Source organism: Spinacia oleracea, chromosome 4 (assembly GCF_020520425.1).
Source record: "Spinacia oleracea cultivar Varoflay chromosome 4, BTI_SOV_V1, whole genome shotgun sequence".
In the NCBI taxonomy this organism is placed as follows: domain Eukaryota; kingdom Viridiplantae; phylum Streptophyta; class Magnoliopsida; order Caryophyllales; family Amaranthaceae; genus Spinacia; species Spinacia oleracea.
The window spans coordinates 72,625,832-72,651,613 of record NC_079490.1 but is presented as its reverse complement, the minus strand read 5'-3'; the positions used below and the strand labels follow the sequence as shown (position 1 = coordinate 72,651,613).

The 25,782-nt window shown below is 43.2% G+C and overlaps 2 protein-coding genes across 2 annotated transcripts; both read left to right on the top strand.

Moving 5' to 3' along the window:
- The first annotated feature begins 17,464 nt into the window (after positions 1-17,464).
- Positions 17,465-19,252, top strand: LOC110793188 (uncharacterized). The gene has a single exon (XM_021998038.2). The coding sequence runs from the start codon at positions 17,465-17,467 to the stop codon at positions 19,250-19,252; it is 1,788 nt and encodes a 595-aa protein (XP_021853730.2).
- Positions 19,253-19,279: 27 nt separating this feature from the next.
- On the top strand, positions 19,280-22,674 carry LOC110793187 (uncharacterized). The gene is made up of 3 exons (XM_056841862.1): positions 19,280-19,774; positions 19,883-21,397; positions 22,357-22,674. Exons 1-3 carry the CDS (start codon positions 19,280-19,282, stop codon positions 22,672-22,674), a joined length of 2,328 nt encoding a protein of 775 aa, XP_056697840.1.
- The last annotated feature ends 3,108 nt before the right edge of the window (positions 22,675-25,782 follow it).

Sequence of the window (25,782 nt, the reverse complement as noted above, 5' to 3'; positions counted from 1 at the left end):
AAACTATAGCTATTGGCTTTGAAACGAAACAACCAAGTACCTCAATGCGATGAAATAGTCCAACCATTTTTTTCACATGAGACCGAACTTGTGTGTTCTTTTTCATCTTAGATTGGATGATGCATTTTTGTGCCTCGTGAATCTCAAAATTGAAACACATGCCTTGTGAAGTAACGAGCTTTAAATCGCTCATTGAATTAGCCAATTCATCACTCCGTATCCAATGGCTTGGCCATTAGGTGGATACTTTACTCGACACCTATCCCTGAGATGCCTTAGGAGTGAATAAGGCTCGATAATGTCGAACGTTTACCTTCATTCTGAAGAGATTGAGCAAAGGATAAGATCCATGACAAGACACTTGTGAATAGCCCATCTTCTGTGCCTTTCAAAGTCATATCCTTTGAGTAATAGCTAGGAAAAGAATGCTCCATGGAGGCACCTAATTCGTGTCTCCCCTTAAGGCCGATGACGAAACCATTAGCCTAACTCCAAGGTTGGTGCAACTCTGAGTGGAATTCCCAATTGCTAAAGTACAAGGAAATAATTCTATGTCCAAATATCCAAAATCCAATTCCCAAGTCCGTTCCCATCCTGGAATTTGGTACAAATTCCGATTCCTAAAATACGATTCGGAAATCCAAACACAAACTCACAAAATGGACACCACATTTGGTATCCGAAGCCGTTTTCCAATCAAAATTCCATTAAGCGTTTCGAATTCGGGCGCTGACCCACAAAACCGAGCATCCCGGGCTCCAACCTGTAAAACCGAGTTCAAACTGTACAAAAATCTCGAAAACGACGCGCTTAATTCGTAAAAGTCCCACCGTAATCTCCAAGAAAAGAATCTTTTGCAATCGTCCAAAAAGGTACAATAGTACAGATGCCAACGCGCCTAAAAGTGATGTCATCGTCTTTCTTTTTGGCAGTTTGTGACGTGTCAGGCGCCAGCAAGGCACCTGCGCCAGGTGCAAGCCTTTTTGGATTTTTTCCAGTTGCTTTCCTTTATAAACCCCCCATTTTTTATAATTATGGGAGGAGAAAATAATCAGAATACAATAATTGTCGTAATGCAAAAATCACTCCTTACATACAATCCTCTCCAAAATTCAATCTTTCAAAAAAAGAAACAATTTCTAAATACAAAAGCAGTTGGGAAAACATCATGGAAGCGTCAACCTAGAAAATCTAGATAATATGAGTCCCTAAATCCTATTAATTCTAAATTTCATGCTTTAATCTTCAAGCTTTTTCAATAATCCAAGGATGTTTAGTGAGTTCATAACTCATGAAAATTTGGATTTTGTACAAAAGGTGTAACCATTAAGGGGTTTCATACTTGGATCCCCCTTAAATGGTCTTCCATATTCCATTTCCCAAGTTTCAAGTTTCAATCTTTAAGCTTTGTTTTCAATAAAACATGATTAATAAGTTGAGGCTTTAACTCTTGAAAGTGTTCCTTATAATAATCATCATTCAAGTCTTCAAAAAAATCTAATTTTATGCAAGTTCAAGGATGTTTGGAAAAGTCCAAACCCTTTTCCAAACTAGAACATATGAAGATCCAAATTTCTATGTTCAATATACAATTTCTATGTCCAATTTTAAATCATGTTTAAATGAGATCAACTTCTCTTTAAACAAGAATCAATTTCAAGTCATGAAACTTATTAATGATGAGACTTTTAGATTGAAAGTTCTAAACTTTAAGGGTTTAGCCTCCTAATTTCAACATTCAAGTTCAAATTCAATATTCAAGCTTTATTTCAATATTCAAGTACAAAATCGATGATACTTTTTAATGAGCAAACTGATTTCAAAGTTATATTGGGGCCAAGTCATACTTGAATAATTGTCTCTCGTTTGGAATTCCAACATCATTTATACAAGTTCTATTATTGCAATTTAAATACTTTATTGCTTACTTTATTGCTTCTTTCAATATTGCACCTTTAAATTCCGCACCTTTCAATTTTGCACCTTTAATATTCATTTGGTTTACACCTAGTCCTTTTTTAGGTGGTGATGTATAATCATTAAATTTTGCACTTTATTTTCTATTATGATGCTTTGCTTTATTTGTTATTGCTTTCTTCACCCAACATGATAGATCAACAATTTACAAGTTCTAATCACGCTTAACAAATATAATTTTTGGACAACTAGACTAGCTTCCCTAAATTGGAATTAAAGCAAAGTGATCACATGCAAAATTTAAATTTAGATGTTCTAAAAATTCATGATCACCGACCTAAACTTAGTACCATGATTAGATTATGTACGAAAATGATCCTTGTCTTGTTTGAACCAACTTGTCAAATCAACTCAAATAAGTGTGTCGTTCCCTTACCCGAGTCTCAATCGTTTTCAAGTCATTGTCGTATCTCAAGTCATCTTGGGTCTTTCCAAACCGAACCCATAATCTTGTTTGATGAAGACTCCTTTGAAACCCAATATTCGATAACAGTAGGGGTATTTTCTAGCATATTCCGTTTCATTTGGGTTACCTTTTTCTAAATGTTCAAATAAATTACTATCACCAAGTTCAACCTTCGAATTTGACTCCCCTTTATGGGGTGGGCTTGCAAAAATCAAGTCGAATCCAAGTGTTGGGCTTCTTGATTTCATTGACCAAGTTTGAGTTCTTGGCATGTCCTAAATGGGATATGTCAAAGTACCAAAACTTGCATTTACAAAATCCGAAATACGAAAGAAACAAGGTACATATACAAAAAAAAACCCTTACAATATGGCGACCCCATCGGGGACTCCTAATTTTGCATTTCGAGCACGAATATAATTCGGGAAAACTAACACTAACCTTCTGAAGCGCATGGCGCAGGTCAGCAGCGCCTGGCGCACCCTGTTGCGCTTCGTGCAGCTGTCTTGCATCCTGCGCAGTGGCTCGTAGTGGCATAAACCCAATTCGGTTCAAATGTTTGAAATGGGAGTTTAGCTCGAATATTGTCTTTCGAAAGAGTCGCTCCTAAACTTTGAGAACGAGCGCCGAAACGGTTGATTTTTCAAGTTTTGGTTCATACAATTGTGTTTAGGCATTGCATGCATGTTTTTTCGAAAATACAAAATTAAATTTTCTAGCTTCACCTCATACGGATGTGTTCTACATTCGAGGTAAACCATGGGGGCACAGACTTGGTCATTCTCTATACGGCTCCAGGCCAAAGTTTTTGATAATTTTCGAGCCTACCAAACCTTGACATTTACTATCTTTGCTTCCGACATTGTGTGCATGGAGGGTGTTCGCAAACATACGTTTCCCTTGGGGGGGAGGCCCCTTGTTCCGAATTCCCCTCTTAGTCAAGGACCCGTTTGACATCCTAAACCGACTATTGCATCATCCAAAACTTAGACCGACCTTAGGTCGAGAACTTTGCATGTCGCATTCATATCCATGTTAGTGTGACAACGTGCTTATATATGCATTTTGTGTGGGCGCCTTTGCACGCGTAAATGACTAACCTTCACGTTCTTACTTTGCCAAAAACGTAGCCTTCAAATTAAGAAAACCAAACCTCCTAGTAGCATCATCAAAACCTCATGCATTAAAATCGCTGATTTAGGGTCATCATTTAGGAGTACCACTACGTTTGGTTCAAAAATCCCTAAAACACGCCTCACACAAAAGAGTCCAAACCTCTTACTATGTCCAAATTCAATAGTCCAATCCATGGCATCATAATGATGGATTTTCAAATTTCCATATGCATATTCAAAAGTTTAACCCATGGCGTCATAATGCTGGATTTTGAAGTCAAAATTTCCATATCCAAATTCAAGAGTCCAACTCATGGCATCATAATGCCGGATTTTCAAGTCAAAATTTCCATATCCAAATTCAAGAGTCCAACCCAAGGCATCATAATGCCAGATTTTCATGTTCAAAATTTCCATATCAAAATTAAAGAATCCAACCCATGGCGTCGTAATATTGTAGTCCAATTTCTACTCCCAAATTACCAAATTCAAGAGTCCAATCCATGGCGTCGTAATGACGGATTTTCATGTCCAAATTCCCATGTAAAAAAACCTTCAAGTTCAAAATTGCAAATTAGTCCTATTCCTAATACAAATCATCTTCGATCCTTCAAGATCCCAAATTCGAAACACAAATCCTATATTCCCCAAATTCAAAAATGGTTGTCATCTATCAAACCCGAGCCGAAACTACAAGTCCAAAATCTTTGCTTACCTTATCGAGTCTTGACCCTTAGATACAATTTCAAAATATTTCCAATGGGTTGAAAATCCCTAGAAATAATACCAAATACAAAATTCCATGATGGGTTGAAAATCCCTATAAATAATACCAAATACAAAATTCCATGATGGGTTGAAAATCCCTAAAAATAATACCAAATACAAAATTCATGATGGATTGAAAATCGCTATAAATAATACCAAATACAAAATTCCATGATGGGTTGGAAATACCTAGAAATAATATCAAATTCAAAATTACATGATGGTTTGAAAATCCCTAGAAATAATACCAAATACAAATTTCCATGAGGGGTTGAAAAACCCTTGATGTAATACCAAATACAAAATTCCATTATGGGTTGAAAATCCCTAGAGTTAATACCAAATACAAAATTCCATGATGGGTTGAAAATCCCCAAAAATAATACAAACCCCATAAAATTTCAAAACAATTTCCACGTGTTGAAAATCCCTAGAAATAGTACAAATTTAAAGTCCTAGGGACGGGTTCAAAATCCCCAGAAATAACACATTTTCAAAACTAGTTCAAATGGGTTTAAACTCCCCAGAAATATTCCTAGTCCAAATTCTACGATTGGGTTGAAACTCCCCTAAAATATTCAAAATCCAAAAATCTTTTACATCGAAGTTGGGTTGAAAACCCCCAAAACTACAATTTCCAAAGTCCTGAATTCGGGTGGAAATCCCTAGAAATGATACAAGTACAAATCCCACGGGTTGTAAATCAATTGAAATAATCCTAGTTCAAATGTACAAAAAGATAAATCTCCTTTGAAAAATTTGCAACGGCTTGCAAGTCCCAATACAAGTACAAAGACAAAATGGTCAAATTTCCCAAAACTAGCTACAAATACAGATCCAAAATCCCGAATCTAGCGGAGAGGTGCTTAGTGTCAGTCTAGGTCTCATCTCATTTTGCATACATATCATCACATCATGTGTCGGATAAAGTTCAAGTTCTAAAGTCATTGCATGTGTTCTTTAGGATCTTTGGACTAGCCGTTCAAAATCCAGTTTAAAATGACTTCAATGGCAGTGGAAATTTCCGAGCTCTATGACCGAATGGGAGAAGGTGAGGCTCGTCTGAAAGCTCTCGAAAAGAATCTAGAGGCTCTTTTTGATCCAAGGGGATGTGTTAAAAATCTGGAGATTCCCCACAACCATATGAACTACATTGATAATGCAGAGGCTCCCTATTACCCTATGAGCTACATTATGACAAACTAAAACCCGAGATCTGGTTTTCTCATGGGTTTCCCTTAGAGTGGTATTTTTGGAATATGGGCTAGTGATGATGAAGACGTTTACTACAATCCTTCTATGTCCCAGAGGATGAAGAATGCCAAAAAGTTGTGAGTCCTGATTGGTATCTTGGCACTAAAGCTAAAATCAGTGTTCAAGTTACGACCTGGTAAGGTAGAATTCAAGAACTAACCAAAATGGTTGTCCCTACAATTAAGGTTTCATCTCTGATCGATGAAAATCCACTTATCAAGCAGCTGAAGCAGACTAAAGCAGAAATCAATATTTGGCAACTCATAACTTCCTTTGTTGAGAATCTCAATGCCCTAATCAATGTTCTTGCCAAACCGAATGTTACTTGGTAAACCACTCTGATTGATCTAGAAACGCTCCATGCAAATCCTTAAAAAGGGTTCACATTTACCGATGAAGACCTCCCTCCTGAAGGGGTGGATCACCATAAAGCACTATATTTGACCGTTGAATACAATGACAAAATCATTTCCATAACTTTGGTCGACAATGGGTCTACCATAAATGTGTGTCCTCTTGGCACCGCTGAAAATCTGGGTTTCACTCAACGTGACTTTTCTAGCTCATCTCAAGGTGTCCGTGCATATGATAATACCCGTCGTGAGGACGTGGGGACCCTCATACTTTTATTGCGAATTGGCCCCATTGAGTGCAAAGTGAGCTTCCAAGTGCTCAACATCAAAAATAGCTTCAATCTTCTTCTTGGGCGACCCTGTATTCGTGATATAGGGAAGTGCCTTCTTCACTTCATCAAAAGGTCAGAATGGAAGTCAAAGGGAACATCATTACCCTAATGCATCACAAAGAAGGTTTGGGCGATGGGTTAATAATATATGGGCGACGAAAAATATGTTTGTAGCCCAAAATAGAACAAAAGGCGACGGTGTATAAGTTCGTTGCCCAAATGTCTAATTTTGTGCGACAATAAGATTTTCAGTAGCCCAAGACCTTTTATGGGCGACAATACATAAACCTGTTGCCCAAAATTATAGTTTGGGCCACAAAATTTTATATTGTTGCCCTTTAATATCTTTGTGCAACCACCTACTTCCATGTCATTGCCCATTGTAAATTAATGACCCAGCCCAAAATTAATCTGTTCTTGCCCTTGCAAAAAAAAAGGCGGAAAATATATCCCGCTTCTTATATCCCACTCCCCCACGACCTTCCTCAAGTTCCAAACACTTCAAAAAACTGAGTAACTCTTCCACCTCTCTCTCCTTCCGCTCTTTTTGTTCCGTTGGTGAATCTGACTGTTAGTTTTCTTGCGTTTCTGCTTCAAGGTATTATAGGAAAAAGTATTGAGAATTCATTTTTTCGGTTAATTTACATAGAAATTCATTTTTCGGTTAATTTACAGAGGAATTCAAATTTGTTGGCTAATTTACAGAGAATTGAGCGCTCAATCTCTAAATTCATTCAATTCATTATTAATTTTTAAAAATTATAGGTTGGGAGGTTGGTGGATCGGCGGCGAGGTCGTTTCTGGCACCGCTCTTCTTCGAGGTTCTTATCTCTTTGCTTGTGTTTTTTTTATTTTCGCACATTTAACATATCTCTGAATTTCCAATTTTGCTAAATTTCCTATAGTATTTGATGAATATCCTATAATTTTTGCTGAATTTCTTATAATGTATGTTGAATTTCCTATAGTTTATGTTATTTCCTATAATTTTTTCTGAATTTCCTATAATTTCTTTGAGACGGATGTGTAACTGGTGGGGATTTATTTTGAAGCTGTTGGGCTAGTTCAATGTTGCAGGTATACTGCTAGTTCAGGTATCTTAGGTTTTAGTCTGCATGTATCTTGAGAATGTTCAGGTTTTAAAATCATCACATACTTAAGCCCACGAGAACATGGTAGTGAATTGCAAGAGACTGTATATAACTTAGTAAATAGAGACTTCTGGAACTCAGACTGCAGAAGCTTTTATATTTATTCTTAAAACCGATGGAATAAGTAGAAATGTATACTAGAGTTCATGGAGACGGAGGAGCTTTGCATTAACTTGAGGAAATTGTTTCCTATTGATGTGTTAAGAAAGTAAGATACTTTTGGCAATGGATGCAGAGATTAGAAGACATAACATGTACGTGTTATCGCTAAGGCCATACATACACAATTGGAAATATTACCTGCATACTTTGAGCTGATTCAACTTTTATAGTGTCCAGAAGCTGTAGAAAGCTAATCTAGATGCATAATATATACTCTGAAACAGCTTGTTCAATGAAAAATAAGGATAATATAACATCTTCTCACGGGGCACTAGTAAATCAAGGTTTTAAGCAAAATCACTTAGCCAATGAATATATTCAGCATATTCTCATGGGTGTTTTTTGAAGCTTTTGTAATTGTGATGATTTCAGTGTGGTTAATTATGGCCTTGTGGGGTTCATAGTAGGGGCTTTAGCAGTTATTGTGGTTTAAGGTGTTGTGATTAGCTCAAAATGTTCTAGGAAGGTTGTATGGGTGTGGGTTATGAAAGCTTCTAGTTTATCCTCTAATTAACTGACTGGATAACAAAGTCATGCATAAATTACCAAAACATACAACTTCTACACTTTTAATGTGTCATCATTACATCTCCTTGAATTATGGGTTAAGTTTAAACTCTTTTCATTATCAGAAATTTGCCCTTAACTTGCTTGCGTCCCTTTTTCATCATTCAACCAATTCTCACTTCTCACGTCTTCCATGTGATGGCAAACTTGAGGAGTGATGCATATTTGGCTACTTTTTGTTTTGTTTTTTTTATTGTTGTTGTGATTCCAAACACAATTTATTTCTCATGTTGGTTTATTAAGGAATTGAGGTTCTTAGATTGTGAAAAAGTTCAGTTCTTGGGTACTGAAATATTGCAAATTTTTATTTGAATAAACTGAAGAAAAAACACAGAGAAAGTTGGAAAAAAAATAGTGAAGAAATTAGAACAAAAAACTCATACATTAACAAGATTATAATCATGAACAAGAAAATGTACCCTTGCTCACAGTGACTCTGTGAGTGTAGGGTGGCAAGTCTCCAAACGTTCATAGTAGGGGCTATTGGCCATTCTTCTTAAGGTTCAAGATTTCAGTTATCACATTTCAAGGGGAAAACTGTATTGTTTTCAAGGCTAAATCAGAAGCTTTCATAACCCACACCCAAGCAACCTTCCTAGTTTCTAATGTTGGCCAGAAAAAGCTAGCTTATCCTTGAACACCCAGACCAGCACGTGACAAGTGGTATCAGAGCGGGAACGTTAGTTAGGACGTAACATCGGTTACGTTGAAGTGCTTGCTGTTGTGTGGACGAAATTCTGATCGGAGGACTGATCATATGGCATCGATGAAGGAAAGTGTTGGTGCATCTGGTGTGGTGGAGGATCCCACCAAGAGGGGGAAGCCATCGACCGCGAAGCTTGACGGTCGGTTGGCTAAAGTGGAGTTGGCGACGGCGGATCTCGTCGACAGTATGGGGATTGCGGAGCAGCAACTCGAAGAGTTGAAGGGGATTGCTGCTAGTCATGGGCAAGGCATCGAGGGAGTCGATAGCCGTGTTCAAGTGTTGGAGTTGGGGGCTACGGCGACGGTCGAGGAGGCAAGGGAAGCCATGAATTCCCTCGTTAATGAAGTTGCTGCCACACTTCGGGAAGAGGTGGCACAACTACGGGATGCCATCAAGGGGCATTACAATGCCATGAAGGAGAAACTAGAATCCGTCAAGGGGGACGTGGTTCTACTAAAGGCGGCAGTGGTCGGGGGTGCTGCTATGCGGGAGGGACCAAGGATGAAGGTGCGGGAGCCGTCTAAGTTCGAAGGCAAGCGTGGCTCGAAGGCTATCGATAATTTCTTGTGGAGCATCGAGAGATACTTCGAGGCCATGCACTTGGATGACGATGCTACAAGAATCTCCACAGCCACCATGTACTTTTCGGAGGATGCCATCCTATGGTGGAGAAGGCGTGAGTTGGACATACAGAAGAGGTTGTGCTCGATCAAGACATGGGACGAGTTCAAGGCCGACTTCAAGAGGCAGTTCTACCGGAGAATTCCGAAGAAATTGCGATGAAGAAGCTGCGTGGGTTGAAGCATACCAGATCGATCAAGGAGTACGTAAAGGAGTTCACTTCATTCATGCTAGAGATATCGGATCTTCCGGAGAAGACCCAACTCATATACTTCATGGATGGGCTACAGCGTTGGGCGGAGCAAGAGGTACGGCGACGAGGAGCCAAGGATCTTGCCGAGGCCATAGCAGTGGCGGAGTCCTTATATGAGCTGCCAAACTCGAGATGGGACAAGGGTCGGAGGTTCGAGGAGGACGAAGGCAACGAGGCAGCATCGCATCAACCGAGGGTCGGCACAATGGTCGGCACAATGGAGAAGGAACCATGGTCGGCAAGGTGGGCAAGGTCGACTTCATGGTGGTCGACATGGATGATGAGGACGTGGTGCTAGGTATGGAGTTCCTAGACTCGGTCCTACCATTTTGAGTTGGTGATGCCGTGCTGACCATCACACACAAGGGCAGCGAGGTCGACATTCGGCTCGCAAGCGACAAGGAAGAATGCATGAGAATCTCTTCCTTGAAGTCTCGTGCAACGGCAACCAAGGGGTGCCGAAGGCAAAGGGACGTGTGGTTCGGATCGTGGGCACGAGAGGCAGCTGATTGTGTGCTCCGAGGGAGGAGCAAGGTAGGTAGGCATGGTGGCTATGGTATGGGCGAGGTGCCCAAGGTTGGGGTCGTGCAACGGCAAGGCATCGGCAGAGGTGCATGGTTCGGGTCGTGTGCACGTGCAACGGGTCGTCTTGAAGAGGGCGTCAAGAATTTAAGTAGGGGAGAATGTCACGGATGGCTTCCCACACCATCGCATGTGGCAGCACTCAAGGCAACAAGCATCGCAAGGCATCGCGGTGCAACGCCAAGGGTGGAGGGAAGGTCGTTGGGCACCACCGGGCAACGTGGTGTTCCATCGGAAGTTGGTTCGTGTGGGTCGTTGATGCATCGGAGTGCATCATGGTGCAGGGACATGGGCGCTGGCACTGGGCGCTAGGCAGCAAGGTTGGCCGTAGGGGTGTGCCTAGGTGCTGGCAGCATGAGCAACACCCACCCCCTATAGAGGATTATTTTGAATTAGCCATGAATTCCCAGTGAACACCCACATGACAACAACATAATAATGGGCTGTTTGGGGGACCAAATGATATCCAAATGGGCTGAAACTTGGGGGTCCCACGTATTTTATCCCAATGAAGACAATGGTTGGGCTAGATTTTGGGTTTGAGGCCCAGAAGGCCCGGTTTTGCAGCAGGTATGCACGGTTGTGCACCGGAAGGTTCTAGAGTGCTCCGGAGGCATCTTGGACACTCTAGCTTGGTTGTTTCATGAAGGTTCTAGCTAGTAAGAGTGTAGAACCTTGCTGCACAGATTAGGGGAGATAATTCTAGAGACCTCCTTGTATAAGAGGGTTCCCTTGGAGGTGGGAACATTCTAGAAACATGTAGGCCATTCTTTGTAGGAGTAGTGTAGAAGGCTCTAGGGACTTGGGTGCCTATAAATAGGCTTCCCCATTCATTTGTACATTCAGCCAACACATTTGTAATTCTCTCAAGCAATACAAAAAGTTTCCAAAGCTCTCTTGCATACAAGTTTCCTTACTTAGCCATTTTTGTAGCACACTTAGCATAGCTAAAACATCGGGTAGCCTTGACTAGTGATCCGACGGGACTGTGACGCTAGTAGGCAGCGTGCTAAAGGCTTGGAAATATTCAGCACGTGACATGTTGTAACATTGTATAACCTCTACCTGAGACCTGAACAGAACTTGCTGATCTGACCAGAAAGCTAAAGAGACTAGACCTGCAACATGCCTGAGACGGTAAAAGAAAGAGCTAAAGGTAATCGAGTACAACTTTTCTACCAAGTAGTAGGAAAGTAAACATAAATCAACTGATCACCTTTTCGCTCTATTTTGTGTAGGGATAGTCATGTATATCAATGCCCAAGAGTTACTTCTAGTTTTCTTACTATAATGTAACTAAAGCCATAAAACATCAATAATTCAGTCATTTAGTTATTCAAGCTTGCAATTAGAAAACCATAACATGATAACTATAAACATGTTATTAACTAGAGAATTAGGAAAACTAACAAGCTTATTGGACACTTTGTCTTATATTCTCATAGATCTTCCACTCCTGCAAAACCGTACACGAGTAAAGTTTATAGGTCTTGCCTTTCAATCACGTTTGACGAGCTATAGGTCTAGCTTGTTAATCAGCTATCCTTACTCATACAACGAGTTTTTAAACTCGTATCATTTGTGGTATCAGAGCCAGGTTCGTGATTCTTACGAGCTAAAATGGATTTTGACGATCCTGACTTTCTACAACATCTCCAAGAAGCCTTGAAGAACGTTCGAGATGGGGGATTTCGAAGGCATCCTAGACGTTATCCACTACGGGTTGTGGATGAATTAAAAGTCATGGAACTTCCTGAATTTGTTGGTGGAACAGATCCGGAAACTTATTTGGAATGGGAGCGCAAGATAGAGCGAATGTTCGATTTCAAGGACATTAATGATGAGAAGCATTGTAAGTATACCATATTGAAGCTAGGACGAGGAGCTTCATTGTGGTTCGAAGGACTGAAATCCAAGAGAATTTGAGATGGGAAGGACAAAATCACCTCTTGAGAGTCTTTGAAACGTAAGCTACGTAAAAGGTATGTGCCAACAACTCATAGAATAATGACTTATCGTAAAATTGCTAAATTGAGGCAAGGGAAAATGAGTGTGGCTGAATATATTGATGAGTTTGAAAAGTTGTCCTTAATGGGGGGAATTGAGGAGATTGAGGAACAAAAACTGTCTAGATTTTTAAGGGGTTTAAACTACAATAATGACAATACCGTAGACCTTTATCCATATTTTGATTTTGATACTCTTTGTGGAATTTTTTTAAAATTGGAAAACCAAGGGAAAGAAACATATGGGGGAGGGTCAAGTATGGATAGTAAGGCCAAGTCTTGGTCTAAATCCGAACCTATCTTGAAACCAAACACATCACCTAGTACCGTAGGTTCAAGTAATTCTACAGCTGCCCAAAAATTAGTTAACTCAACCAAAGAAACAAGTCTGTCCAAGGTGCGTTGTTTTAAGTGTCAAGGGTTTGGGCATTATCAAAATGCGTGTCCAAATTAACGGGTAGTGACCTTGAGAGAAGTTGTTGAATGCCGTGAGGAATTGTTTGAAGAGGAGAAGAGGTTGGGGGACGTATTTGTGTTTGATGAGAGTGGCGATGAAAAGGAGGAGGAGGGGTATGAGGCTCCAGTTCATGACACAAATCTGGTTCTTAGAGCTCTACAAACCCAAATTGCATCTACTGATTCGGATTAACGAGATCAGTTGTTTCATACTAAATGTCTAGTGAAAGATAAGTGGTGTAGTGTGATTGTTGATGGGGGGGGAGTTGCACCAATGTTGCTTCTAGTGAGATGGTTTCGAAATTAGGCTTAATCACTACAGCCCATCCTAGGCCATATGCACTCCATTGGCTCGATGATGGTAATAGTGTGAAAGTGTCAAAACAAGTAAGGGTTGGTTTGACTATGGAATCGTATGTGGATGAGATTCTTTGTGATGTTATTCCTATGGTGCTTGTCATATTTTGTTGGGTCATCCTTGGCAGTTTGATAGGGACGTGGTTTACAAGGGAGAAGCAACGAGTATGAATTGAGAGACAAAGGCAAGAAGATTGTGCTAAAGCCTATGTCATCACAAGCGGTTCGATCCATGAGTGAGCAGCAAAAAACGAAGTCGAATCTCCCCATGTTGGCTTGTGAACGAGATATTGAGCAAGCTTTAGATCATGGAGAGTTGGTGTATTTGCTCGTGGCTAAGGAAAGTTCGATCAAAGGCAAAAATTGGAAAGAAGGCAGTCCCATTGCTGAGTTGCTTTTTGAGTTCAAGGATGTATTTCCCGACAAATTACCACCAGGTTGGCTCCTATTCGTGGTATTGAACATCAAATTGATCTTGTTCCAGGAACTTCTTTGCCTAATAAGGCTGCTTATCGTTGCAATCCGGAGAAAACAAAGGAATTGCAAAAACAAATTGATGAACTTGAGAGTCGAGGGTATGTTAGAGAGCTTAAGTCCATGTGTTGTTCTGGTGTTGCTTGTGCCTAAGAAAGATAGGACATGGTGTATGTGTGTTGATAGTAGGGCTGTGAATAACATTACCATCAAGTATCGTTTTCCAATTCCGAGACTTGATGATATGTTAGATGAGCTCCATGGTTCGAAGTTGTTCTCAAAATTTTATTTGCGGAGTGGTTATCATCAGATTCGGATGCGTGAAGGAGATGAGTGGAAAACGACTTTCAAGACAAAACATGGTTTGTATGAATGGACCGTCATGCCATCTGGTCTCACTAACGCTCCTAGTACGTTTATAAGGCTAATGAACAAAGTGCTTAAATCATTTTTGGGCAGATTCGTTGTGGTATATCTTGATAACATCTTGGTGTAAAGTAAGAACGAAGAGGAGCATCTGATTCATTTGAGGGATGTTTTTGAAACCCTTAGAGCTCAAAAGCTCTATGGGAAGCTAGAGAAGTGTTCGTTCCTTGTTGATAATGTGGTATTCTTGGGCTATGTGGTTTCGAAGGATGGGGTGTCCGTGGATCAGTCCAAGATCGAGGCTATCCAATCATGGCCTAGTCCTAAAACTATAAGTGAGGTGCGTTCATTTCATGGTCTTGCTTCATTTTAAGAAAGACTCGTTTGTATGGGGAGAGGACGCTCAAAAGGCATTTGATGTAATTAAGGGGCGTTTGTGTGATGCTCCTATTTCGGCATTGCCGTATTTTTCTCAACCTTTCGAGGTCGAGTGTGATGCTAGTGGTGTGGGAATCGGTGCTGTTTTGATCCATGGTAAGCGTCCCATAGCTTATTTTTCGGAAAAGTTAGGGGGTGCTCGTTTAAATTATTGCACTTATGATAAAGAGTTTTATGCCATTGTTAGAGCTTTGGATCATTGGAGTCATTATTTGCGTTCTAGTCACTTCGTCTTGCATTCTGACCATGAATCTTTGAAGTTTATTAATGGGCAACAAAAATTGAGTTCAAGGCATGCTAAATGGGTTGAGTTCTTGCAATCCTTTCATTTTTCTTCGAAGTACAAAGAAGGTAAGAGCAATGTGGTGGTTGATGCATTATCACGGAGATATACTTTGCTTGCTACACTTGATGTTTGAAAGACTGATGGTGACTTTGGAGTTGCATTTGAGAAATGGGCAGTTGGTGCCTATGGAGAGTACATGTTGCAAGATGGGTTTCTTTTCAAAGGCAATCGTCTTTGTATTCGCAAGCACTCAATTCGTGAGCTACTAGTTCGGGAGGCTCATGGTGGAGGGTTGGCTGGTCACTTTGGCATAGCTAAGACCTTGGAGATATTGAGGGAGCATTTCTTTTGGCCTAAAATGTTGGACGATGTAACGAACATTGTGGGTAAGTGCGTCACTTGTCATATGGCCAAGAGTTCTTTCAGGCCCGGTTTGTAGTTACCATTACCAGTTCTGGTTCGTCCTTGGGAAGATGTTTCTATGGATTTTATAGTGGCTTTGCCTCGTACTCAAAGAGGTAAGGATGCTATCATGGTCGTTGTTGATAGATTTTCCAAGATGGCTCACTTTGTTGCTTGTCACAAAACGGATGATGCTTGTAATGTGGCTGATTTATATTATAAACAGATTGTTCGTTTGCATGGAATTCACAAGACTATTGTTTCGGATCGTGATTCAAAGTTTTTGAGTTACTTTTGGAATACATTGTGGAGAAAGGTGGGAACCAATTTGTTCTTTAGCACTTCACATCACCCTCAAACTGATGGGCAAACGGAGGTTACAAATCGAACCTTGGGAACGTTGTTACGAGGGTTGGTAAGAAAGACGCAAAAGGATTGGGATGTCAAGCTGGCTCATGCGCTGAATTCGCTTATAATCGTTCTCCTACTTATGCTACTGGTCATTCTCCATTTGAAGTGGTATATGAGATTAATCCATATTTTCCATTGGATCTGATTCCATTGCCAAAAGATGAGTTGGTTCACAAAGATGCCGATGCCAAGTTGAAATCTATGATGAAATTGCACCAACAAGTTCGTGACCGTGTTGAAGCTATCAATGCCTTTTTATAAACAGAAATCAAATAAGAATCGCAAGCCTCGGGTGTTTGTCGAAGGTGATTTGGTTTGGGTTCATTTGAGGAAAGCATTTTACAAGCAAATGCAAGAACAAGCTTATGCCTAGGGGGGAGTGAGAAATAATATAATATTGTTAAATATTTCCATTTTTAGAAACAGGTCAAGTATTAAGGGACGACCCGATAAGGAAAACAGGTCAAGTATTAAGGGACGGAGGAAGTAATTAGTACTGAAACACATTTATTAGACTTAGCATTAAATGCATACTTGGACCAAGGGCATTATTTCCTTTAGTCTCCCACTTGTCCATAGGGACAAGTGTGCATTTCCTAATTCCTTTGCCGCTTGATGCTTGCTCTTGAACATAAGGTAAGAGTTGTCATCCTTATTGATGTGGGTAAAAATACCCCACCTACGTGGCGCCAACATCACGCGACACGTGGCTTCTAAACATTGGTCAGCCGCCTATTTTGGCTGCCACCTAAGAATCAGCCTATGCTGATGTAAGGTTGAACTAAATGTGCTAGTCCCTTTTGAGGCCCATGGCCCATAGGGAATGTTATGATAGTGACACATGTCATTATCTGGTAAACTAGCCAATCATGTGAAATGACTCTAGGGTTTTTTTCCAAAAGGGGGAGACTATAAATACACCCAATTCCCAAGAAATGCACACACAATTCTAGAGAGAGAAACATTCTACTACTTACCTTTAATGCTTTCTGTTCATTAATTACATCTTCCTAAAAACCCGTGTCTTACTTAAGCATCGGAGGGAATATTTCTTCGGGAATATTCTTGTTTTGTAGGTACGCCGCCGACGTGGACTGGACTCGACACTACGTGGAACCTGATACCTCCTCGTCATCATCCAAAGGAAAAACTCCCACAACATTTGGCGCCGTCTGTGGGGAGGTAAGGTAACATGGTAGACGTCCTGCACTTTGGAGACGCGCCCATCAGTCGAAATGAAAACGACAAAACCACAATCAATGGTGATCGTCCTCCTCGAGGGAGGGACGACAGAAGCCACCAGTCTGTAGGGCAGGACGGTCGTCTTGAACCTCCTCCTGAGTCACAACCCAAGCAGGTCCAAGTGGAAGATGAGACGGGTCAACCTTCGTTTCCTCCAGGTGGCCACTTGAGGGCTGATGCCGACACAGTTATGGAAGAGAACCCAGACTTGCCGGTGTCTGCTGGGCAGCTCAAAGATATCCTGGCTGGATTCAAAGCACAGATGGACACTCTACAAGATGAGATCAAGATTATCCGTTCTCAGTCTCATGGGACGGGAATTCCTTTCTTTAATGGACTCACTCGGTCTAATGTCTGGCGGCAAGACCAAGCACGAAATGACGATCATGACAGACGCTTTGACAGAACAAGAACTTCTTTCCAGCCTATAGCTCCGCGTCGGATCCTGCCAACTTCTCGGCCTGAACCTTGACCGTCCAGAAGAGTACCGATCATTCAGCTAGATAGGCCCCAAGAAACTGAGTTGTCAGATACAGGTTCCACCCCTGTCATGCAAGATTCACCCCTCGCTGCCCCTTCGCGCCGTCTCACCAGGACTCATGTCAGCCGCGCGGACAGCGAGTGGCGTAGAACATCCCAGAATAGAAGGCAGGACCCAATATGCCATATTCAACAAGGGGTAGCCGGCATCATCCTCGATTACACCACCCCATTCTATGCTGATATCATGAATGCTCCCAAGGAGCCTAAAGTAAAACCACCGGCTATTGACGCCTATGATGGCACGTCTGATCCTGAGACACCTCTTGGCCTATCGGCATCATATGTATGTCCAGGGAACTACTGATGCAACCTGGTGCAAATACTTTCCGTCCACTCTGAAAGGGGTTGCGTCCAAATGGTTCAAGAAGTTGCCTGCGGGAACGATCAACACATATGCCGAATTGGAGATGTTATTTTCAGCAAGATTTATGGCTTATAAAGAAGAGAAAAAGACGAGCATGCACTTGGGGCGAATACAGCAAGGAAAAGATGAATCTTTGCGAAGCTATGTTCGACGTTTCAATTTGGAATCAGGACAGATTCCAAACCTACCTGACGGGGTGGCGTTTGATAATTTCTTTAGGGGACTTAAGAAGGGATCCTTTAAGTTCGATTTGGTGAAGAAAAGTGTGAGAAATATGGCCGACGCTTTGGATGAGGCCGAGTCCTTTATTCATGCCACTGAAATCTGCTCCGTCCCCAAAGAGTCTAAGGGAACAGAGGCCACAGATCATCCTCAGCGCAAGGATAAGTCAGACAAAAAGACCAGCCGTCCGAATGGGGCATGGGCCATTGAAAAGAAAGGATATCAGGCAGACCGCTCCCAAGGACAGAAGAGAGGACGACCCTATGACAAAGAAAGGTTCGAATACAACATTGACCTGTATACGATACTGCTAGATGTCAGTGATAGGTATGAGATTGATCGACCATTCCCCATGAAGTCGCCGGTGGAAACTCGGGACAGCTCGCTTTACTGTAAGTTCCATTGTGATGTGGGACATGATACAAAAGATTGCAAGTCCCTACGAAGGGCTCTCGATGGATTAGCCGCTAAAGGGTTCCTGAAATCCTATCTCAGCACAAGCACAGGGGGAAGTGGTAAAAAATTCTACAAGAAAAGCAAGTCACCGTCATACCGACGTGATGACAATGACACTGTCCCAGAACTTGTGGTCGTCATCTCAGGAGGTCTAGCCGCTGGGGGCCCAACAATGAGAGGTCAAAAAGACTATGCAAGCCGGTTGGGACAGGTCATGCTGTCTGGAAAAGCTCCAATTGACCATTTCCCTAAAGTGGAGATTTGTGAATCTGACAGGGGCAAGGTCGCCACTCCACATGACGACCCCTTGGTTATTGAATTGAAGGTAGCAAACCTCAAAGTAAGGCGTATCTTAGTAGATACGGGGAGTTCGTCAGACATTATCAGCACAGCTTGTCTAAGTCGTCTTGAGCATGATCCAAAGACAATTGAAAAGATACATTATCCGATCATTAGATTCGGAGGCGGCATAATTCATCCCCAGGGGATAATCACTCTGCCCCTACGAGTTGGAGGCCGGCATCAAAGTAAGAACTTGAACGTCCGCTTTCTAATTGTAAAGGACCTCACTGCTTACAATATCATACTGGGTCGTCCAACTTTGAATCAGGCCAAGGCAGTGGTCGTCACTCATCTTATGCTCATGAAGTATGTCTGTGATAAAGGTCAGGTCGGCATAATTCATGGTGATCAACAGCTAGCAAGAGATTGTTACCTCACTACGCTAAGTCCCGAGGCTTGGGGGAAAACTGACGAAGCAAGAGCAAGCTCAAAAGGAAAACTAGATGAGATGGAGGAGAAAGTCAAGAAAGAGATCTTTACCATTGCCACGGCTCACATGGAAACAAGGCGGCCTGGGTCGGTTGGTGGACATTATGAAATCATCCTTGATGAAGCGCGTCCAGATAGGACGGTGCCAGTAGGGGTCTCTCCTGACGACCAGCTTGGGGCACATTTGGTCACTCTCCCGAGGGAATTCTAGGACATTTTTGCTTTTGCTGTGGAGGAGATGCCAGACATTGATCCAAGCATAGCCGTCCACAAGCTCAATATAGATGAGTCCTTAAAACCCGTTCGTCAGAAGAAGAGAAATCATGGGGAAGCAAGAAACAAAGCCGCAGCTGAAGAAGTGCAGAAGTTGTTGGAGGCTGGGTTCATTCGGCCAAGTCAATATCCAAATTGGGTGGCAAATGTAGTGTTGGTGCCGAAGCCCAACAAATCTTGGAGAATGTGTGTGGACTATACAGATTTAAACAAGGCTTGCCCAAAAGACAGCTTCCCTCTACCCAAGATAGACCGGTTGGTAGATTCAACGGCTGGCCATGCTTTGATGTCTTTCATGGACGCATACTCGGGCTTTCACCAAATTCCTTTGTGGCCAGATGACCAGGAAAAAACGTCATTTGTTACTGAGCAAGGCCTATACTGTTACAAAGTGATGCCGTTTGGTTTAAAGAATGCGCCAGCCACATTTCAACGTCTAGTCACAACACTGTCTTCTCTAGTCAGTTAGGACGAAACATCGAAGCTTACATTGATGATATGATAGTAAAAAGCAAGCAACGTGTTGGTTGACTTAAGAGAAACTTTTAAGACGCTCCGAAAATATCAGATGAGGTTGACTCCAAAGAAGTGTGTTTTTGGGGTAACGGCTGGAAAGTTCTTGGGATTCCTTATTGATGAAAGGGGAATCGAGGCCAATCTTGATAAAGTACAGGCAGTAATAGATATGACGTCGCCAAAATCAGTCAAGGAAGTCCAACGCCTGACGGGATGTCTAGCGGCCCTGGGGCGGTTCTTATCAACGGCAGGTGACAAGTGTCATTACTTCTTCGGCACAATCAAGAAGAAGAGCAAATTTGAATGGACTGAGTCGGCAGAAACTGCCTTCGTCCGATTAAAAGAACACCTCCACACCTTACCTCGGCTTGTCAGTCCTCTTCAGGGGGAAACTTTGTATGTGTATTTGGCCATTTCTGAGTGGTCCTTGAGTGCTGTGTTGCTAACTGAAAGGGAGGGAGTGCAACTCCCCGTCTATTTCGTGAGCCATGTCCTGCAAAACGCTGAATTAAGATATTCTCCAATTGAGAAGTTTGCACTTGCGCTGTTTATGGCCAGCAAGAAGCTGCGCCCTTACCTTCTGGCACACAAACTGGTGGTATACACATACCAACCTTTGAAAGAACCCCTTACTAAGCTAGACGCTGCTGGGCAAATGCTGAAATGGGCAATTGAGCTGAATGCATTTGATATCTCATATGAGCCTCGAAAAGCTATCAAGGGACAAGCATTTGCAGATTTCATTGCAGAAATGGCGAGGCCAACTTTTGAAAAGAATGTGGCGACTCGCTGGACAGTCTATGTAGATGGCTCGTCAACCCAGAACGGGTGTGGAGCCGGCATAATATGTCAATCCCCTGAAGGAGACAAGTATGAGTATGCCATGAGATTCAATTTCCAAACATCCAACAACGAGGCAGAATATGAAGCTTTATTAGCCGGCATAAAAATGTGCAAAGCTGCCGGAGCTCAAGAAATACTTGCCTTTTCTGACTCACAGCTCATTGTGAGTCTAGTGAATGGGGACTATGAGGCAAGAGACCCTAACATGATCAAATATATGCAAGCTGTGCATCAAGAAATAGAACATCTAAAGAGCTTTGAAGCTAAGCAGATTCCCAGAACGGAGAACAATCAGGCCGATGCCCTGTCAAAACTAGCTAGCTCGGCTTCCTGTGATACCCCGCGTCACGTGTTTTGGGAAGTGAAAGATAAGCGAACTATTGAGCAGGAATTTTGCGCTCCTATGGTAGCTATTCTTGATCGGTCGTCAACCTGGATGGACCCTATCATTGCTTACAAAGTGGAAGGTTCGCTTCCGGACGACTCAAGTCTGGCCGCCAAAATACAAAAGAAGAGTTCTTGGTTTGAATGGTGGAATGGAGTTTTGTACAAGAAGTCATTTTCTAGACCCCTCCTGCGGTGTGTCACTCCTGAGAAAGGGAAAGAAATTCTAGATGATTTGCACCAGGGATTATGTAGCTCCCACATTGGAGGACGAGCTTTGGCAGAGAAAGCCTTGCGAACTGGTTATTACTGGCGGAAGCAACAACAAGTGCAAGGACAAGTTTTTCGGGATGAGAGTACCTTGTTTCGGCGCTAAGTAGAGACTTACTGATGTAATAAACAGGTAGTTGTTTCCCGTCTTCCTCTCGTACTAATACTGCACTGATGGTCGACTCCGTCACCGCAAGGTACACCTGTAATTCTTCATTGTCTTTTGGTTTGGATAGCAGGGGAGGGTTCGTCAGGTATCGCTTGAGTTATTGTAAAGCGGCTTCGTGGCGGTCGGTCCATCTGAACTTCTCATTCTTCCTGAGAATATCGTAGAACAATTTGCATTTGTCGGACGACCTGGAGATGAAGCGGTTGAGGGCGGCCACTCTGCCTGCTAACTTTTGCACGTCTTTCTGGTTCCGAGGTGATTGTAGGTTGATGATTGCACGGATCTGATCAGGACTTGCTTCGATCCCGCTTTGTGTAACCATGTAGCCTAAGAATTTTCCAGAAGAGACTCCAAATGAGCACTTGGTGGGGTTGAGCTTCATGATGTATTCTCGCAAAACGTCGAAAGCTTGTCGGAGATGTGTGATGTGATCCGAGGCTTTTTTGGACTTTACGAGCATGTCGTCGATGTATTTCCATTGTGTCACCTAGCTGGTTTCTGAACATTTTGTTGACTAAGCGTTGGTAGGTGGCGCCGGCATTCCTTTAGCCGAATGGCATGACCTTGTAACAATAAGTACCCCGCTCCGTGATGAAGGCGGTTTTCTCTTGATCTTCTGGGTGCATCAAAATTTAGTTGTACCCGCTGAACGCGTCCATGAATGAGAGCATCTCATGTCCTGCAGTAGCATCAACCATGGCGTCGATGTGGGGTAGAGGAAAAGAATCTTTGGGGCATGCTTTGTTGATGTCGGTGAAATCTATGCAGACTCGCCACTTCCCGTTCTTCTTTCTTACTATGACGACATTGGCTAGCCAGTCCGGATACTTTACTTCCCTGATCTTCCCTGTATCTAGCAGTTGCTGAACTTCGTCATTGATGATTTGGTTGCGCTCAGGAGCGAACTTTCGTCGCTTCTGCTTGACGGGCTTATGATTGGGGTCGATACTGAGCTTGTGAGTGATGACGTCTGGGCTCATGCCGGGCATATCTTCATGGGACCATGCGAAACAATTTGCGTTGGCTTTGAGAAAAGCGACAAGTTCCGACCTGATGTTGTCAGGAACATCGCATCCAATAAAAACAACCTGGTCTGGCTTTGCGGGATCCAGGATGACCTCATCGAGCTGTTCGGACTTGGGCTCGTTGTAGCTTACCGGTTCAGAACTGGACTGTAATTGCTATAAAGAGGATTTGTTAGTGGCCGAAGGCTTCAGGGCCGCTTTGTAGCACTCTTTGGACTCTTGTTGATCTCCCTTGATTTCTTGAACTCCCCATCGAGTTGGGAACTTGATGGTTTGGTGATACGTCGAAGGGATGGCCTTCATGTCGCGGATCCATGGCCTGCCCAAGATAATGTTGTAAGATGAAGGGCAATCAATAACACAAAATTTTACCTGTTGGTTGATCCCTTGCGCGTAAACAGGTAAGGTGACTTCTCCGAAGGTAGTCTTTGCTTCGCCGATGAACCCTATCAACACGGTGGACTTTTTAATGACGTCCGTATCTGGGTTAAGCCCCATCTCTTTGAGGGCATCAAGCATCATCACATTAGTTAAGCTGCCGTTGTCGACAAGGACGCGTTTGATCATGCAATTCCCAACAGGAATGGAGATCACTAAGCCATCGTGATGTTTATCCGAGATGTCCCCTGCATCAGATTCGTCAAAGGATATTGGGGTTAGGTACTTGGCGGCTCGGGCCGGTCTATCTATCTCGTTCTCTCGAGCGTGCCTCTTCGCTGCGGAATAAGTTAAACCACAAATGTCAGAACCTCCAGCAATAAAATTCACAGTTTTAGTATGAGGGGGAGGTGGAGGAGGTCTAGATGGAGAGTTAGAATTGTTTTTGTTGACGACTCCACGAGCTTTGTCTGACATGACGTCCTTTAGCTGTCCGTTCCTTAGCAGGTAAGCCACTTCTCTCCTTAATGCGACGCAATCGTTGGTTGTGTGGCCGATGTCAGCATGGAAGTCGCACCATTTCGAGGGATCCTTCTTCGACTCAGGTTTGCTAGACTTTGGCGGCCATTGCACTGCTTTCCCCATCTTTGAAAGGTGGTTCATTAGACCTATAGTGTCAACACAAAAAGAGTATTAGTTAATTTTTGGAGGTAGATCCGGGCTGTTCTTCCAGTCGGAGTCGTCATCATCTTCCACCACTGCTACGTGCTGAGGTCGGGAATAAGGAGCAGGACGATCATTGCTTCTCTTGGGGTAGGGCAATCGTCTTTCCGTCTTCGAGTAGTCGTTGCCCCCTTTCCGAGAATGGAGAGTTTCTTCCAGCCTCACTTGGGCCATTGCTTTAGCTTGAGCATCTTCGAACGTCTTGCAGGGGTATTTGATTAGATCCCTCCAGAGGTCAGTTTCGCCATATAACCCTTGTCTGAATGCTTCGATAGCTGTTGGGACATCACATTCAGGGACGGTCACTTTCTCTCTAATGAAACGGGCTATGTAGTCCTTCAGAGGTTCGTCGGGGCGTTGAATTACTCGGTACAAGTCACTTGTTTGCTTCTCTAGGCACCTGCTGCTGGCGAATTGTTGATTGAACATATTGTCGAGATGAGCAAAAGAGGTGATGCATCCATTTGGTAGGCTGGTTAACCATTTCAAGGCGGGCCCAACTAGCGTTGAACCGAACCCTTTGCAGAGGCTGGCTTCTCTCATTTGTTTGGGAACTGGAATGGTCATCATCCGTTGTTTATAGGTCAGGATATGTTCTCTTGGATCGGACGTCCCGTCATACATAGGCATATTGGGTGGACTGAACCGTTTAGGGATATCTATTGCATCAATGGGATCAGCATACGGCGAGTCGGCATAACTGTCTAGGCTGGCTTCTTTGATTGGTGTTGGTACTCCTGGAATTTTGTTTATCATGGTCATAATTTGTTGGAGTTGGTAATTAGTGTTCTCGCAGATGCTGTTGAGCACCGGGACAAGTGGGCTAAAGGTTTCGGGAATACTGGCGTGGAGATGCTGATAATAGGTACTTTGGGGGTATACGCCATGAGGCTAGTGGGGAGTAAACCGCGGTACCACTTGCTGCATATATTGGGGCGTTCCTTGAGTCGCGTGGGTACCTGCAACATAAGGGAAAGGCGTTACAAAGCCGTGATTAACCGGAGCGACTGACCTGTTAAGAGGGGTGTATGGAGAATAGTTTCGAGAAGAGTCAGGTCGCATTAGTGCGCTTGGCAACGCTGCTTGTGGTGCCTGGCTGGCTGGAGGAGCTGTCATCAACTGGGGGAGCGTTCCTGGTGCCGAAGCGACTACGTTGACAACGGGTTTGACGAATTGCTGGGAGAGGATCTGGTCCCGTTGCATCTGAACTACTGGCGCCAATCCTTGTGTTGGGAGTGAAACGGGTAGAGGCATCGACATGGTCACCATTGGGGGAGGTAACGGTCGGGATGCTGGAGCGGAGGTAGGGATCGACATCATGGCGGATGTCGCCGTGCCGGCCTGAGGTGGGATGACCCGAGCAGCCGTCGTGGTGACGGTTGTCGTCGATGTTCCTGCGGAAAATGGTTGAGTTGGAGGTGGGGGAAGCCAACTCGGGTTAGAGCGGGGATGATTCGGTAGTGGATCGAACTCGCGGATCTGCTGGAGAACAGGACCTCCAGGTTCGCCAAAGGGTACGTGGAGGGGGTGATCCGGGGCAGCATCGAGATCCAAGCGGCGGTTCAGCCCGGAGGTGTCGCGTCGGTATTGGAACCTGGATCCGGTGGCGATGGAGGCGGTAGACCTGACTTGGGATTGCAGCGCTTCGTTTTCCCTTTGGAGGATGCTGATGCGCTGCTCCATGGCTTCGAAGCGACGAGTGATGTCTTCGGATGAGCTAGCGTTTCCGGCCATGGTGATTGGAATGGTATTATCGAGCTGCTTTTGATTGTCAGCCCCACGGTGGGCGCCAAATTGTTTTGGACAAATTCGACTTAGGGACGAACTTGTCTTGATGATGGTGCTAACAATCGATCGAGCTAGATAATTGAATATGGTGAGAACAAGTTGTAAAAGCATAAGGTAATTGTAAGTTTATTGCTTGAGAATTGCGTATGTAAAACAAACACAACTAAGCCATTTTATAGGCATTCACAACATGAGTGTAACGTTTATGAAATAATTGCCCATAATTAGATAATAAATCCGTAATGAAATCCGGCTCCATCAACGGTTGTAACGTCCGTTTTGAGCCCAGCAGTTGGGAAGACCGTTCGAATAGTACCACCTCACGCCTTGTTGGCATCCACGCACACAATTCTTGCCACGCATGCCCACGTC